The following is a 17,445-nucleotide window of genomic DNA, read 5'->3' as shown; positions in this document are numbered from 1 at the left end:
ATGCTAACTGTTTCCTAGCCCCATGTGTAATCTCAGCACTCCATACTTCAGTTTGTGATTTGGTTACATAGCGATGCACAGGTACACTTCTTTTTTTCTTTTTTTTCCTCTCAGCAGTGAATTGCATCTCCAGAGATATTTTCATGATTTCACAAATGTTTTAATCTCTGCCCGGAATTCTAAAATGTTTGCCTGCATTGAAACCAACGTTTAAATTCAACATTTAATTATGGCCTATCACAGGCAACAGCTGTGCAGAGCCGAGCGTAAAGACAATGCAAATATGTATTGGTTATAAACATTGCTTTCGCCTTTGGGTAAACATTTTGTCTTCCTGAGCAGATCATGAACATCTGTGGGATTACAAAAATATGACTGAAGATGTCATCTCTGACTGGATAATGTTAGAAAAATAAGATTTGCATATGGAACGCTGTGCAACCACATCACAGAGTAGATGGAGAAAGCTGTTTGTGCCTCTATCGTGTCTTTATGCTAAGCACAGACACGTGAGCGGTATCAATCTTCTTATCAAACTCTCGGTAAACAAAATGTCAAACATGCCCTTTAAGAGAAAAGAAATGAATGGTAAGAGTGTGTGGGAATTGTGTCAAACTGTCATTTATACACACTGACAGGATGCAGAGGGTGAGGCTGAAACTTGCACAGAGGCATTCATTCAGTCACCTGCTAATCAAGCCCCTGTGATTGGCTGAGTGGTGGTAAAATCCCCACCCTCACAGAGCTTCAAATGGTTCTCTCTGTCCATCTCGATCCCTCGCCCCGACTGCTACTTCAAGAAGGAGTCAAGCTTTCGCTCGATGTTGGCGAAGGAGTCGTCGCCCATGTAGTCGATCTGGCCCGCTTCCCAGCGCTGCTTCCTCTCCTCTGATGAAATCTTCTGGGGAGGAGGCGCACAGGCTGCCAGCTGCTCCCTCACATCCTCACGAAGCTTACCCTGTGTGACAAACAGAGAGAGAATGACTGAATCACTCAATAAAGTTAGAGCACTACTTTATAAGGACTGGTTTCCTCAGGTTCAGCCATGCTCGGCTTTCCCTCAGCTGGAATTTCCTCACAGGGGAGTTTATTCTGTTCTGCCCTCGAGACACAATCGGTGCGTGCAGGCGTTTCGTCAGACGAGTCAAAGTGCAGCAAGACGTTTTGCAACGTGCTTGCGGCAGATAAGAGTTGAGTATGTTTCTGAAACATAAATTGTTCACCGTAACATGATGAAGCAGAAAAGCTTTCCACAATGGATGTGCAGTCAGAACTCGGAGGGAGTGCAAGTGAACTACATTAGAATAAAAGACTTTAACTTTCTACATTTACTCTTTTTCTCTCATTGACAAAGAATTTATGAATGTATAATCATTTTTCATTCTAAAAGTTTAACTGCTGCACATGTTGCATGTCTGTATAAACTCGTCGGCGTGACACAACATCGCACAGCGTCGGGCAACTGGGCAAATTTGGCAGCTGTCCTTTTGTCTGACTAACTCACAATTATTTCACTGCAGTTCTGTTACAACAGAACGGTACAGCAGACAGCATGGCAACTTCCTGCTACTCTGCTAAGTGCAGCACAGTTGTTGCCGGCCTGGCACCGTGCGTATTTCACTGAAAACACCAAGCTATTGATAAAGTCATGGCACTGCTGAGAGGCCTGGCAATACCAGCAGCAACAAACACGGCTTTTGGCAACAGGCTGGTGCTGAGGAATGTGGAACCAATCAACTTCTACTTGTTACTGTTCCGACTAAAGCTAGTCAGCATTTTTATCAGGAGCTTAAAAAGGACTTTAACAGCTTGGCAACCGCACGCCACGATAGATTCTCACGGTTGAAATACATGCCAGAGAAAGGAGAGTTCACCTTCAGTGATTAGGCTTCAACAGAGCCGGGACATGACGATTATGCAACATGCTACAACAGATAAACAGGCACAAGCACACACGTTCACACCTATGCTCGTCCATGTTTCAACACATGCAATCAACGCTCTTCTTCCGCACACACTCCCAACACCACAGCCGCTGACATACGTTCTCGCTCGCCTCCACAAAGCCGCTGTCGAAGGCCGCGTCCCCGTAGGCCTGCTGCAGTAAAGGCTGCACAGATTTGGCGTAAAGTTGCCACCACATGAGCAGGTAGTCGGGGTGTAGGTGGCACGGGTCAGGCGACAGGGAGTGACCTTTGACCTCGCCCCTCTGAGCGTCATAGGAGTAGTTCCATGGCTTCACCTTGCCCAGGAAGTGGACCACCTTTGCGTCATGGCCGTACCTGTCCAAAAAATAAAAAAAATAAAAAAGTAGGTGAGGTGGTGTGAGAGGGGTGTGAGAAAAGGAGGAGGGAGACACAGGGAGAGGCTGAGAGACAGGTTAGAACATCCAGTCTTGTGGTCTTAATTTGACAAGAGGCCAAACTCAATATTAACTACTCACTGATTGTTGTGCAACATTACTGACTGGAGTGTACAGCAATATCACTGTTCCAATTTAACACTTTGGCCAGGCAAAGGGGAGCACATCCTAAATGTAACTGACTCTCAGTGCACAGGAAAAGTGTTTGCCCAATAGTACCGGAAACATGGTGAATCTGAACCAGGAAGTCAGGCCTGTCAACTGTTAATGATGTTTACAGCTCGCTGCTTGGGTACTGATGTTACTGTGAGTTTCTGTTTTCTCCTCCAAATCTACTCTGCCAACCCGAGGATTTGTTTAAAAACCTGTGTGATACTCCGCCTGCTCAGGTTTCTTACCCCATCTGACTTCTCTTTAGTCATGCTGTCAGAGGTCAGCGTAGTACAAAGATATCATTCACCATACAAATGATGACTAAAACCACCTCGGCTACACCCGCATTTTAACAACACTTACTGAACCACACTCCCCCAGGACACTCCCCACTTGCATAAAACAGAAAGCACACAAGTGTTGGTGCGGTAGCTCCTATACATGTACTTACTGTTTGAAAGCTGGCAGGTAGGAGTAGATGGCGATACTGCTGAGGTTGTAGATGAAGGGAAGGTGTTTAGAAATATCTGCTGTCGCCCAGGTGTTAAAGAAACTGTTGAGAACCCCCTGATCTCCACCTGCAGGCGTTAAACACACACACACACACAAATATTCTCAGAGAAATAACTTTAGATTCAATAGTTTCTGGTTAAAAGCAAAATAATAGACTTCTAGGAGGATAACAGTCTCCTGGATTGGCACATTTCAGTATGCAAAAATTACCTTGACTAACCTCTCTCCCCTGGCTGCTGAAGCCCAGTCGGACACACTACAGTGCATACCTGAATGGTCAACACCACAAACACGTTCTGAACACTCTCACAGACCGTGTCCTTTCTAACACGTAAAAATAGAAACTGGAAAGGGGTGTTGACAGTGCTGTGAGAGGATGCTGCATATGGTGAATTCCAAGAACGCACTCGCACAAATAGATGGCGGATGTATGTGACAGCGGGAACAGCAAACAGGGAGCTGGGGCGAGCAGGCAGGGTGATATAAAGATTATCCCGAGTCAGGGTTAAGATTAGAACATACGTGTAGAGAGAGAGAGAGGGTGGGGCGACAAGAACCTCTGGAGATTAATCACATTATTTAGCTGCAACCATAAAAGTTTTCTCATCCAAAATGGTTGCGATCGCACCATACAGTTGATTTTCTCTGCTCTGATCCACAGTGGGAAGATATGATGCTGTCTTCTGTTTGGTTCGTGTGCGCACCGGGTTCTCCTCTCCACTGTTTCTTTTAATTTGTCCTACAGTGTGTTTGAGGTCAGGCATACACACTTTATACTTGCAAAACAGTGCACTTTGGTGTCATTTCCTCTCTTTCTTTCAGATTATGTAAGAGATAAAAACATCCAGCTCTCACCGTCAAAGCTGCCGTTTTCACCGCAGAACGCGAGCAGCTTCTCGTGTGTCTCATTGGACGGTCTGAAGACGAAAACCCCGGAGTTGAAACAGTCTGGCCAACCAGGATCCGGTGCTGCAGATAGCTCCTCCCTTTCAAAGAGCTCATCTATATTTGACAGCACCTGAATACATTAAAATAAAGATACTGACTCTCTCTGATACACAGTTTCATTTATCAATATTTCTACTATTGTAATATCCTGAAAACATTATCAGAAACATGTATTTCAAGTGTTTAAACTCAATGTCATCTAATGTGTTGATGAAACACCGAGCAGCAGGAGATAAAAACAAAAATGCTTCTTAATAATGAGGTGATTATTTTGCTTTGTTTTCTTTGTTCTTTGGGTTTGTTTCTCACCAGTGTGTCTGCGTCCATGAACACACACTTGCTGTAGTGTGTGAGTGTCCAGCAGTGCAGTTTGGTGAATGTTACTCCCAGGTCCGGACGCTTCATCAGGGCCAGATGAGCCACATCGCCTGAGTCCATGAGGTCCACCACACACACCTCATCAAAAATGGAACTTAGTGCATCCCTACAATACACACACACACACACACAGACACACATGATTTAGGTTGATGTGTAAGTTGGATAAAATGCATGTCTTGGAGTTAGTGTATTGAGAAAGAGAAAAAATAATGGCTAAAGAGTGGACATTTTTTTCCACCCAGTGTTACTGATGTGTCACCTGCAAGGTTCTGCAACATGAGGTCCTACAAGCGCAACCAGTTTCTTGGTTGTGTTGTGATTACGTAACGACTGGCCGAGGACCATTGCTCCCTTGGCGTAGCTGTCGTTGGTGGCCAGTGTCACAAAAGCTTGGTCTGCTTGGACAAAAACACAAACACACACACATCTGCAGTATGAATGGTGACATCTGCATTTTTCACATAGTTCTATGTATCTGCCTCTTAAAGTCCCTTATTACTGGGCAGCAGGAACGGACAGTGTAAAAAAAAAACTTACAAACTTACTTCCTGTGCTGTAGTGTCACAGTAATGGTTGACTTATTAATCATGCTGGTGATTAAGATAAACAAATCAACACCAGTTATGGAAATATACCTTTTTTCTGTTTTCAAACCCTCACATCTAAGTTCCCACCCTGTCTTTTCCTAATAACCCGCTGCACCAGAGTCAGTGAGTCCCCGTTCATCTGCAGGCCTATTGTGTGAAGTTCAGTGTCTGATGAGTCCCCCATGCATACATTAACAACAGCAGGAGACACACTGCAGACCCAGAGCCAGCAAACAGTATTCACCAAGCAGAATGTGTGTGTTGTCGGGGGTGGGCTTCTGGGAAACCTGATATGTGTGGAAGTGTTGTACAGTTGCTAAGGTCTGATTCAGATACTATAAACTGACTGTCAAAAGTGTGTGAGGCCTGTGTCGCCTGCAAGGCCATACAGGAAGCATGTGTTGTGTTCCCATCGACTTATCTGTGGCTAAATGAAACCTTATGACTTATGCACCTCTGGGTCAAAACAATGACCACAGATATTAATGAATAGAACATTCTAGAAAACCAGTTCAAAATGTATATATTCAAATGTATATGGAAATATCGTAAATTTTATAAATCCTTTCTTGGAAAGTAAGAAAGGATTTTCTAGGGACCATCTTAATAGTAATACACTAAAAAAAACATGTGACACTATGAGACTTTTATAGTATCAGAAGAAAAAAAAAACAGCTTCAAGGCCACAAGCTGTAGCGCATGTCCACACAGAGAAACAACTGTCAAGTTAATCTAAGACCCCACACTGCAGGAAGTTGGTCGCGTCTTCTTTAAAAATAAAACAGCACATGAGTTGTGGAAAAAGTTTAATCAAAGAACTTTTCAAAACTGTTAACAACATAGTCCACTAGACCAAACTGCCTGTGCTTTTTGGCTTTTTTTTGTAGCCACAGCCCGCAGCTGATTTTCAGTCTTTGTGCTAAGCTAAGCTGACTGGCAACAATTTACATGGCGAAATCATCAATGCTGGTAATGTAGTGTGAGTAATTTTTACTTGCCCAATTTGTGTCAGCCAGATGTGCAATGTCACAACCTGTACTTCCACTCTGACTTCACTTTGGCTGTGTGAACACTAACCAGACCTCAACGTTGGAGCTAGACCCATAAATCAGCCGGGCCAATATATAGGCCAAAATTACCTTAATGCAGATATATCAATATGCAAACAATAAATATATAAATAAATTCCAATATTTATGCAAACAATAGTGAGCTGAACATCTTTAGGTTTTGGACTGTAGCCAGGACAAAACAAGGCTTTTGAAGATGTCAGCTTTATCACAGAGGACATTTTTCACGATTTTCCATCATTTCACTGACAAAACGATTATTCAGTTAATCAAGAAAATAAGCAGCAGAATAATCAGTAATGAAAGCAACTGTTTGATGCAACCCTGGACCTGTCTATGATATGATTTTAAGTGAAAACAGAGCTGATACACCATTATTACATATAAACTAACTACTGATATCACTGGCCTCAAAAGTCCAGCACAGATTGGACCATATCAACATGGAAAGAGTAGCAAAGTGCAGTGGCAGCCTGGAAAAAAGACGTGATGACAAAAATCTATTCAAATAATGGCACTTTACATAAGTAGAGCTGTCGTTTAATCGACAGGTTGATCGACAGGAAAATAGTCAGCAACTAATTTGATAAGTAAAATAACAGTTTTTGTTATTTTTTTTTAACAAATAAGCCAAACACTTGCTGGTCCCAGCCTCTCTAATGAGAAGAATTTAATGCTTATCATTGTTGTAAGTCATAGTAAACTGAATATCTTTACGTTTTGGACTGATGGTCAAACAAAGCAAGACACCTGAAGATGTCACAGTGGGCTGTGGAAAATTACAACTTGTTTTCATCATTTCCTTAAATAGACAAAACAAACAATGACTTAATGGAGAAATGAATCAGCAGATAAATCAATAATGAAATAATCCTAAAGTAAAGTATTGTAATTTTTCTCTTTAAGTGTCCGTCTTTTGCACTTTGGTATTTTGTGTCTCTCAGCGCCAATTGCTTTTAAAACGGTCTGACTTTGAAAGTTGTGACCGGATACTCTTTTTTTTTTTTATTATCGCCAGCTTCACTCTGGTCCAAACCGCTGCTGCAAATCATCAGACATGCAGAGCAATAACTGTGCAAACGATCGTGACAAACTCATCGCCTTATCTCTGTCCACATGAGAGGCAGCGAGTGTCGCAGCTGCTGTTTTCTGCAGCGCTTAATAAATTCGCGATATTTTGGGAGATTCAGAACAGTTCGCGTACCCGCCTCCTCCCCCTCCCCGCGCCGCCACCCCCCTGGGTCCGGTCCGGTGTGACTGTGTTCCGATGTCAGTGTGGCGGCTGCAGAAGCCCCGGTGCATCTTACCCGACATGGTGGGCTGAGGAGAGTGCGCCCGAGGGTCGGAAGTCGCGATGGGGATGACGGACGGTTTGCACTGCGAAGGGCAGAGGCGCAGCAGCTGAGAGCAGTCCAACACAGGAATTAAGCCCCACATTTTCCGGGTCATGTGACCAGTGACAGCTGACACGCCCCCTCTGCGTTTTATCTCTCTCTCTCCACAGTTGAACTTTATTTATAACGGGAAAAATCCCAAACATCAGACATCACTTGTGGGATTATGTTCTGTAGAAATGATCAGATCTTTCATTTAAGGAAAAAAACTATAAAAAAAAAACTCAGTATTTTTAATCAAGTATATTTTTAAATGCAGCACTTTTACAAGCAACTATTTAAACTTTTACTGATGTTACTTATGTTTATCTGAAAACTAAAAGGTAGTGAATATTTCCCTGTTCTGACCCAATCTACCAGGTTGACAAATACAGTCAAATACAGAAGTTTAAGAATGGGGAATAAGTTATGTCTGATTACAATCTGGATTGCATTTTTAAAAAGTCAGAAGAAAAAGAAAAAAAAATTTTTTGCTCTCTGCCTCAGTTTAAGCTGCGGCATGTCAGCGCCAGGAGGACCTCCATCTTCATCACTGGGGTGAACTTTTCTAACAAAAACAGGAAGATCCTCTCTACTCCAGCAGCTCAGTGTCAGAGGCCAGCTTGAGCCAGCACTGCCTCTGAGTGGCCGTGTCCTCACATTACAGCTGATATGAAGGCATCAAGGATGTCACATCCAACTGCCACTACAAAAAAAAAAAAATTGAACTGGGTAATGATGCATTCAGCATTTCATTTATAAGAAGAACAATATGTCATTCCACCTTTTAAAAGTTATATCATCTCACTTCAGGCTCTCACATTGGAATCACACTTGTTATGATCAGCCCCTGGGGCAGCTCTTTGAACTCCTCGTGGTCTGTTTGAACACTGTTTTGGACTTTTGTCCAATTTGTTATGGGCTGTCTTCAACCTTTTGGATTCTTTTCCTGGACTCTTTGATCTGTTCAGCCCATGGTGAGTATTTGAAGCCTGTTGGATTCTTGTTGAAATCTTCATGGGCCTTTTGGACTTTTGAGAACTCTTGTTCTGGTTTCCTGAGCTTTGTTTAGTAGTTCATGTTTTATTTTGTAATCATGTTACTCTGGTTACGCGTTTTCTTGGCAGCAGCACCATAGTCATACTAGTAACAGTTTTACAGCCAGTATGAACAAGAGGAACAATTAACCTCTAACTTGATATGAATTTAGGGCATTTCCGATCTTTTATACTCTACTTGTGTGCACGTATGCTTGTGTATGTGCTGTACGTCTCTGTGGTTTTCACCTTATTTGCTTTTCTGCGCATGCACTCTTTGGTGCCAGTGAATAATGTAGGAGGCTTATGAGAAAGTCTTAGGCCAGCTGTTATACTTTTACACCAACAACTGATCCTGGCTCAGGGTCCGCGACCAAAACTGTGGCTGGAACATCAATGGCTGGAGATGGAGAGCTTGCCTGAGGCCTGCGATGAGCAGGAGAGAGTAACCGGAGAGCACCTCGGAGTCACAGAGTGAAACTGGGCTGATCAGGTGTCTGAGAAAGAAAAGAGCTGAAGGGGAGGAAGAAAGATGGAGTCACTGGGCTGTGTGGAGGCACTGTATGACTTTGTAGTGATCAGGGTTGAAAATGTATTTAGCATATTTATCTGATACAAGAGGGAAACATTTTGCAGAGTCTTGTCTTTACAGTGGCAGAGGTGAAAGGAGAAGCTGACAGGTAAAAACAGAGAAAAGGAGGGGAGATCAGAGCGAAAAAGGAGCAAGTAGAGAGGAAAAGGGTTAATAATAAGGGAGGGAATTATAAAGCAGGGGTTGGAAAAGGAAATTAAGGAAGAAAGGGGCCCCAAAACTAGTCTTCAGCAAGCTGATTTTCTACTCTGGACTGGCCCTGCTCAGGACTATAAGCCCTTCAGCCTGCCCAGGACTGAATGTAAGCTCCTTACTTTTGTTCTTTCCTTACATTTTAGTTTTACCTTGTTATTCTTTAGTAACTCTAATAACTTTTCTGCACTTTCTACAATTCATTAATTGGCTACAGAAAAATTTGCTTACCAAAAAAAAATGACACCGATTTAGGAAGAGCTATCTTTCTGAGATTTTAAGAATAAGGGAAAGAAAGAGCCATACACTAGTAAATTTACACAGAATGAGCTCTGCAGTAAAGTGGCAGAGTTGTTGTGAAGTGGGGCGGTTTAATCTAAGTGATGCAGTTGGCCCTGTGCCTCAGGTTACAGAGCATTGTGTGGCAGTGAGGCGAGCTGTGCAGACAAGCACAGGCCCCGTGTTTTAAGCACGTTTGACAGAAACACAATATGTGAGAAAAGACATCAAGGTGCTCTAGAAACACTCCATCATCCCATAGTTCTGTTTTTCTGCTAAATGCAGCAGAAGCAAAGGTAGATTTAACCAGGTGTATTTATTTCTGCTGTTGCTACAGTCCAGGTGAACTGGGGTTAACTTTAAAGGAGGTTGAACTCAAGGCAAAAATGGCCCACAATCGCACTTGTTTCAAAAATGTCAGGTTTTGGCTATGTCTTGTATCCCATTTTGGTGTTTTTATTTTTTTCTTTTTCTTTTTTTCCCTACTATAGATGCATAGATCAAATGTGTACCTTCACTGAAAATTAGTTGACCTAGAAGGGACAAACAGATTAACCTCTCTAGACAATAACATGATGACACAGCTGAGGTGTTAAATGTTAACCGTCCGGCTACGCCTGTCGCAGGGTCCAGGCAGGCCAAAGGTCCACTCCTTGCCTCTCATGAATGACTCCTCCTTGGAGAGATAACCAGCTCTCCAGCCTCTCCGGGATCCAGCTTCCTCTCTGTCCCGATCTAAAGCCTCGCAGAGCTCTGGGAGACTCGACTCTTGTAGCCAGGTCAGAGGGATCTGCAGCGAGAGAGGCTCAGAACTCAAGACAAAACTAACAGGAAACACACAGGCTCTTATGAAGGTACGTCTTGGTGTCTCAGTCTTGTTGTTTAGTCAGGAAAAGAACCAAACAGATATTTAATTGTGAACTGCTAAGAGTATGTGTGTGTGTGCGCATAGTGCAAATTAAAGAAATGCCACTTCCTAACTGTTTATCTTCCTTTGTCTTATTATAAACTTGTCAAACTCATTTAATTTTCTGAGGGTGATTGATTTTTTTTTTAAGTCCCTACACTTATAGTAAATGTATACCTGTGTGGCATTAAAAGAAAGCCTGTTCCTTTTTATGTCATATTGCTCCAACTGTGTTTCAGGTACACAAAACGGAAGCTACTATGGAGAATCATGTCACACAGATTTCCCGAGAGGACCTGGAAGATCTCAGAGAGGCCTTTGATAAAATTGGTAAGAGCTCACACACCTAACCTGACCTCGTAATTGCATTTGAGGAGAACTGTGACCAAAGTAAGAATTTTACAGCCGACCATAAAGCGTAATCTTATGTAAGAGATTTTTATTGCTCAGGCTGTTGAGTGTAGGTACTTTGTGTGTGAGGCCTTTTCAGATGTAATGAGACATTGTTTTATCAGATAATCATCATAAGAGTATGATTACAAAAAGATGCTGATAGCTATATAAATAAAGCATATCACCTGTTCAGTGCTATAAGGTTTACAAATGCCGTGCATGAAATACAAACAGGTGAAAAGGTGAGGTAATTAGTACGAAATTACACGTAGTTCCTCCCCAGAAATTATTAGGGAATTAATGGCCTGTTAATAAAGATCTTTGTTTGTCTTTGTTTTTAGTATCTGTGGATTATGTTTACATACAAGTATTATGGTCATCAGTTTCAGATTAATTTTCATGAAGATAATTGACTTAGTACATCTGCGCGTGTGCTTCTGTGTGTGTCTGTTTGCGTTCAGATATTGATAATAGCGGCTACGTGAGCGACTTTGAGCTTCAGGAGCTGTTCAGAGAGGCGAGTTTCTCCCTGCCGGGTTACAAGGTGCGAGAGATCATTGAGACCTTCATAGCTGGAGACACCAACAAGGATGAGAAGATCAGCTTTGAGGAATTTGTGTCCGTAAGTTCTGATAACATGTTGTGAGCAAATACCCGGACTTATACGTCCAACCACACATGAAGTAACGCAGCTTGTTCATGTTCAGATCTATCAGGAGCTGAAGAGCAAGGAGTTCAGCGAGACGTTTAGGAAAACCATCGCAAGGAGAGATGGGATCCGATCTTTTGGAGGAACTTCAGGAATCTCCAGCGAGGGAACGCAGCACTCCTACGCTGGTGAGAGAGTGTATGCTATGTGTGTGTGTTTAGGGTTTATTAAAATGTATGTAGTAACAACCCTAACTTCTCCTGTGGCCACCTATCAGTGGAGGCTGGCAGTGGTCACAGGAGCAAAAATAATTGTTGACAAATGCTTTACATTAATGACCACTTAAAATGTCTTTACAGCCGAATACAGCTACATTATCATGTGTCATAAACCATTTAATAAATGTTTGGCAGACTTGGTGTTATCTACAACTACCAGTTATTTTTGTTATCAATGAATCTGCTGATCGTCTTCTCAATTAACTGGTTGATTGTTTGGTTTATTAAACATTCAAAAAAAATGTATTATTGTTGTCCAGAGGCCACAGTGGCATCTATTGTCTGACCAATAATCAATAACCATTTACTATCATACAAAACAAAGAAAAGCAGTAAAACCCTACAATGGGGAAGCTGGAATCAGCTAATGTTTGGCATTTCTGCTTTAAAAATGGCAGGAAATCACTGGCCAAACTGGTTGTTCCTTCATTTTCTGTTGATCAACCTAGCAACTAATTGTTTCTGTTCTGATGCATCCAAATGTGTGTGTGTGTTATTTAGATGAGGAGAAGGTGGCTTTTGTCAACTGGATCAACAAAGCTTTGGCGAAAGATCCGGACTGCCAGCATCTGCTGCCCATGAACCCTGACGATGAAAGCCTCTTCACCTCTGTCCGCGATGGCATCCTATTATGGTAACACACACACACACACACACACACACACTGATGCACACAGGCATGCATATACCCAAGTGTGCATGTTATATAATCATTTTCATGTATGCACTAGAGCAACTGTAACACCAGGGACAGACACACTTAATCACTTTGCTATAATGTGTTTGATAAGCATGATCAGCAGGTTGAACAGTTCAGTCTGGGTGATTTCTGACAGCCCAGGTTCAATATCAGTGTTACCTCAAATATCCTCTCTGCCATTTTACTGATTCCAAAAATTGATTGCAAATAAAGATGGAAAAAAATAGCCTCCAATGTGACCTATTTGACTAGATAAATGAGTTGAATGAACCTCCTCTCATTGTGTTTCAGTTTTGAGGATGGCCATTTAGTCTTTTATGTGGCAACAAAAGTTATGGAGGATACTGTGATCCTGTTTTATTAGTTTCTATAGTGGTTCACTCCTCCTGCTTTTTCACTTTCATTCACCATGAAGATTTCACCTCATTAAAGGACAGAATACATTTCACAGAGTCAAATCACTGAGTGAGGAACAGTCACCTCTGAAATTAGACCCAGCCATCATCTCACTGACTCACTCACGCCCTCACTTACCTTTTTTCCCCCCACACGCTGTTTGCTTTCTTTCAGCAAGATGATCAACCTGTCTCAGCCTGACACAATTGACGAGAGAGTCATCAACACGAAGAAACTCACCACCTTCAGAATGACAGTGAGTGGTAGCTTTTTCATAGCACCTGCGTAACGCCCATACACTCCAGATGAAGTTTGCTGCAGCTTGTTTAGGTTGTTTTAACTACCTTATATACAGTCAGGTGGTTTTATCTATATAAATGCATCACATCACATTTTGTGAAATTTTAATCTGCAGACTAACCAATAACTCCAGTTCTCAGATAAATAGAGTTCTACTTAGGCACAGTACAAGTAATTGTATTTTATTTATTTACTGAAAGTATTTATTCCTGTGAAAGTATTTATTCCTGTCGTATTTATTCTTGTGGCTCTAGTTTAATGTGTACATCTGTAAAACAAAAGACCAGTTATCCAATAATGTTGGACGGTTCAAAAAGAGCTTGTGATACATTAACTTTTTACTGCACACCTTTGTTTTTTTGTCATATCTGCTTTGTATCTCTTGTATTTCTATAATTGCCTCCTCTGTGGAGAAGTAAGGCAAAAAAAAGCATAGTCTTACATACTTGGCCTTTTATTTAGTTCAAAGTTTAGAGTGTTGCAAATACAGTTATCACTTGGTGGATTCAGGCCACAGTCTTTGTTTTTTCTGAGCTGCTGCAATAACAGAAGCTGCAGTAGTTTGGCTGTAGAATTATCCCTAAATTTTAACTGAAAATGAAGATGCTGATACGCAGTGTGTTTGCACTTGTAGGAGAATCTGGTCCTCGCTCTGAACTCAGCCTCCGCCATCGGCTGCACGGTGGTGAGCATTGATGCCCATGATCTAATGGCTGGAAAACCCCATCTGGTTCTGGGACTGCTCTGGCAGATTATCAAAGTTGGCTTGTTTGCTGATATAGAAATCAGTAGGAACGAAGGTCAGCATGCACCCACCCACACAGACACACACACACACTCTAACTACACTATAACACTATTAATCTAGCTGGAAAGAAGTTCATGTTCTAAACATTAATGTCATTACTTGTAAAAAAGAGAGGTTTGAAGTTAAGACCGAATCAACACAAGAGTTGATGACATCTTAAGGAATTCTTTAGTCAGTGGACCTTGAATAGAGAATGAGAGAATTTTGTCCGCTGCTGTTTCCAAAATCAAGAATGAACTGTTGAGCTCAGCAGAATACACATTTAATGACATCTTACTGTATGTGTGGTCCAGCAAGAATTACTGATACAGTAGCAATAAAAGTAATGATCCAACATTTATTTTCACTTTCATCTGACAATAGAGACACTCACAGATTTTATTGCTGTACTTTCAGGAATTTTTTCCTCACCTTTCTTCACTTGTATAACGTTTTTTCTCTAACAGTGTGTATTCTTGAATTTAACATGTCAAAACTAATTCAATCAACAGTCAGTGTCAGTATCAATTACCATGTAGTATGATCAATTTCCACTGACAGTCTTTTGCTTTAATGGTAAACTGACTGCACTTCTGTGTGTCTCCAGCTCTAATTGGCCTTCTGAAAGACGGAGAACTGCTGGAACACCTACTGTCTCTCTCTCCTGAGGAGTTGCTGCTCCGCTGGGTCAACGATCATCTACGCAACGCAGGAACACAGACAATCAGCAACTTCAGTGAAGACATCAAGGTGCCCTGGACAGCATGCACACACACACACACACAATTATACAAAGACATGAGTGTAATCTTTTCTGTACTGTGCCACTGTAGGACTCTCGGGCTTACTTCTACCTGTTGGACCAGATAGCTTCCCAAGGAGAGAATGACTTCAAAATGAGTGTCAGAATTGACATGAGGGGCCTCAGTGTAAGTTTGTTTGTTTTATAAACTTTTCAAGTCACAAGGAGAAAATGTTAAATGTGAAAGCGAAAACTGAGAAAAACATACTGAGAAGTGTATCCGTACACTGTATCACCCCTGCAGATTTAGTGTACGTATATTACACTAAAAAGAAGTGACCTCCCTATTAGACTCTGGTATAATTATGGGTATACAGTGTCTGTGCTGTGCATTTACATGTGTGTCTTTTTCATGTGTATGTGAAGGAGCCCGATTTGAATCGAAGGGCTGAGCTGATGCTGCAGCAGGCGGCCCTGCTGGACTGCAGACAGTTCGTTTCTCCTCATGACGTCACATCTGGAAACAGCAAACTCAACTTGGCCTTTGTGGCCAATCTGTTCAACACGTATCCTGCTCTGCAGAAAGCTCAGGTCAACACCAATGGCTTAGAGACTGCACACATAGAGGGTGAGATGCACCTGTCATAGAACAAAAGATTTAGTCCAGTATGATTTGGCTGTATCGTCACATGATCTTAAGGCCGTTTCAGTGGTTCTCAATGAATAGATTCAGTCATAAAATACTGACACGTAGACACGCACGTTCCAGACATCCAGAACATGTACCATAATCTAGATGTACTAGATGTTAGACACACAGTTCACAAGCCAATAAAAAAGGAATGTTTCAGGGTGTAACAGGTTATGGCAGCCATAAATCTACATTTACTGTATGTAGGCTATAGCTGAATTCAGCTATATGGGGGCAACTGGTAGAACACATGATTACGTTTAACACATTTTCATGTCTTTCCAGGTGAGTCCAGAGAAGAGAAAACATTTCGCAACTGGATCAACTCTCTGGGCGTCTCTCCTCACGTCAACCACCTGTACTGGTATGTCATGAGTTACACGCCAATGTGATCAATATTAAAATATCTGCAAAATGTTAACAAGAGTACACACATCAACCTTCCTCTGAAGAATATCCTCAGTGGTAGCTAAGGCCCTGGTCATGGATTACAGTTACCTTTGCTGTAACCCTAAATACATGTAATCTAACTCTTCAAAGCCCCTGACAGATGTATGGAGAACATATATGGACTTTTGTCTCTTTCTTTGTGTTTATCTTTTGCAGGGACCTGTGTGACGGCTTGGTGATTCTGCAGCTCTATGAGAGGGTTAATGTGCCTGTGAACTGGAAGAAAGTCAACAACCCACCTTACCCTATGCTGGGGGCAAATATGAAGAAGGTACAACTACCTACAAACACACAAGTGAAACACAATAAAACAATTTGGTTGGTAAAAAAAAATGTTTTTCTCTCTCTCTTTCTCTCTCACTCGTTCACATATATATATATATATAGCTGGAGAACTGTAACTACGCTGTGGAGCTGGGCAGGAATGTAGCTCACTTCTCTCTGGTTGGTATTGGAGGAGAAAACCTGAACGAGGGGAGCACCATGCACACTCTGGCACTGCTCTGGCAGCTGATGAGGAGGTACATGTGCCATCCAGAGCCGTGGGACATGTCACCATTTTCATCTGTTTCACTGGTTTAGATATAGCTGCTCTTTGTACAGTATCAGTTATCACTCCTGCTTGTTACCCTTCAGGTACACAGTGCTGGTTTTGTCAGATTTGGGCCATGGAGAAAAGGTTGGCGATCAGATCATACTCAGCTGGGTCAACTCCACCCTGAGCGAGAAACGCAAGGACACACAGATCAGCAGCTTCAAGGTTTGTGTGTGTAAGTGTATATTGTGTTTGTGTAAATAGAAGGCTATATGTGTACTTGACCTTGTTTTCATATCCTCTGCAGGACAAACTGATCAGCACCAGTTTGCCAGTAATTGATCTGATTGATGCCATTGCTCCCAGTACTGTCAAGTGGGACATGGTGAAGAGAGGAGAGAGAGGAGTTCTGAACGATGCAGATAAACTCAACAATGCCAAGTAAAAGAAAAAAATTCAACTGGTTTTGTTCCTTGTATTTGTCTCTTGATTATTGTCCCCTAACTCTTCTGTCTTCCTGCTCCTCTTCTAGGTATGCGATATCATTGGCCCGTAAGATCGGAGCTCGTGTTTACGCGCTGCCCGATGATTTGGTGGAGGTGAATCCCAAGATGGTGCTGACAATGTTTGCCTGCCTCATGGGCCATGGCTTGAAAAAGGCCAAACGCTGAAAAAAATACAGACATGAACAAACCTGGGAACCAACCACCAATACTTTCATTACAGCACTTTGTTTCCATTTGCATCTATCTTTTTTCATATTTTTCTTATCATTGTAATTCCTTTTTCTTTGACCTTTGACCTTGCTGACATCACTCAACAGAGGCATTTCTATTCTGTTCATGAAAACAGTAAACCCATCTGAAGCTGAAAATCATTTCTCATCAGCAAAGCCACTGCATTTGTTTGTGATTTTTATACAACAGGCTCCTAATTGTTCTGTGCTATTTCATATTTAATACATTGCCTTCATGTGCTTCTGCAAAATGAGCAGGAACTACAGCAGATGGAAAAGCAAAATCATACACACGTCCCTTCTTTCAGCAATACTTTAAGTCTGTAAATGTTGTGCATTGAATATTGCTATTTAATTATTAAAAATCTATTAAATGAACAGAGCAGCCTTGTGT

The 17,445-nt window shown here is 41.8% G+C and overlaps 2 protein-coding genes across 3 annotated transcripts; one reads left to right on the top strand and one right to left on the bottom strand.

The window, feature by feature from the left end:
- Positions 1-63: 63 nt before the first annotated feature.
- Positions 64-7,463, bottom strand: LOC121196866 (glycogenin-1-like). The gene is made up of 7 exons (XM_041060025.1): positions 7,322-7,463; positions 4,617-4,752; positions 4,286-4,460; positions 3,884-4,046; positions 2,967-3,093; positions 2,045-2,282; positions 64-958 (listed from the first exon to the last, which is right to left on the bottom strand). Exons 1-7 carry the CDS (start codon positions 7,461-7,463, stop codon positions 791-793), a joined length of 1,149 nt encoding a protein of 382 aa, XP_040915959.1. The 3' UTR covers positions 64-790.
- An 807-nt stretch (positions 7,464-8,270) lies between these two features.
- LOC121196865 (plastin-1-like) lies at positions 8,271-17,415 on the top strand. 2 transcript variants are annotated; one of them, XM_041060024.1, is made up of 17 exons: positions 8,271-8,364; positions 10,114-10,341; positions 10,634-10,724; positions 11,249-11,409; positions 11,495-11,624; positions 12,216-12,348; positions 12,985-13,066; positions 13,745-13,910; positions 14,505-14,647; positions 14,731-14,826; positions 15,066-15,267; positions 15,616-15,694; positions 15,937-16,051; positions 16,168-16,301; positions 16,417-16,540; positions 16,623-16,756; positions 16,848-17,415. In XM_041060024.1, the coding sequence occupies exons 2-17, from the start codon at positions 10,336-10,338 to the stop codon at positions 16,984-16,986; spliced, it is 1,935 nt and encodes a 644-aa protein (XP_040915958.1). In that variant the 5' UTR covers positions 8,271-8,364; positions 10,114-10,335; the 3' UTR covers positions 16,987-17,415. The 2 variants fall into 2 exon arrangements, with proteins under 2 accessions (XP_040915958.1, XP_040915957.1); XM_041060023.1 differs by lacking the exon at positions 8,271-8,364 and adding an exon at positions 8,373-9,317.
- Positions 17,416-17,445: the final 30 nt, after the last annotated feature.

This window comes from Toxotes jaculatrix, chromosome 17, assembly GCF_017976425.1.
Source record: "Toxotes jaculatrix isolate fToxJac2 chromosome 17, fToxJac2.pri, whole genome shotgun sequence".
NCBI classification, from domain to species: Eukaryota; Metazoa; Chordata; class Actinopteri; family Toxotidae; genus Toxotes; species Toxotes jaculatrix.
Note: the sequence above shows the minus strand (reverse complement) of the source record. Positions and strands in the feature narration are given on the sequence as shown.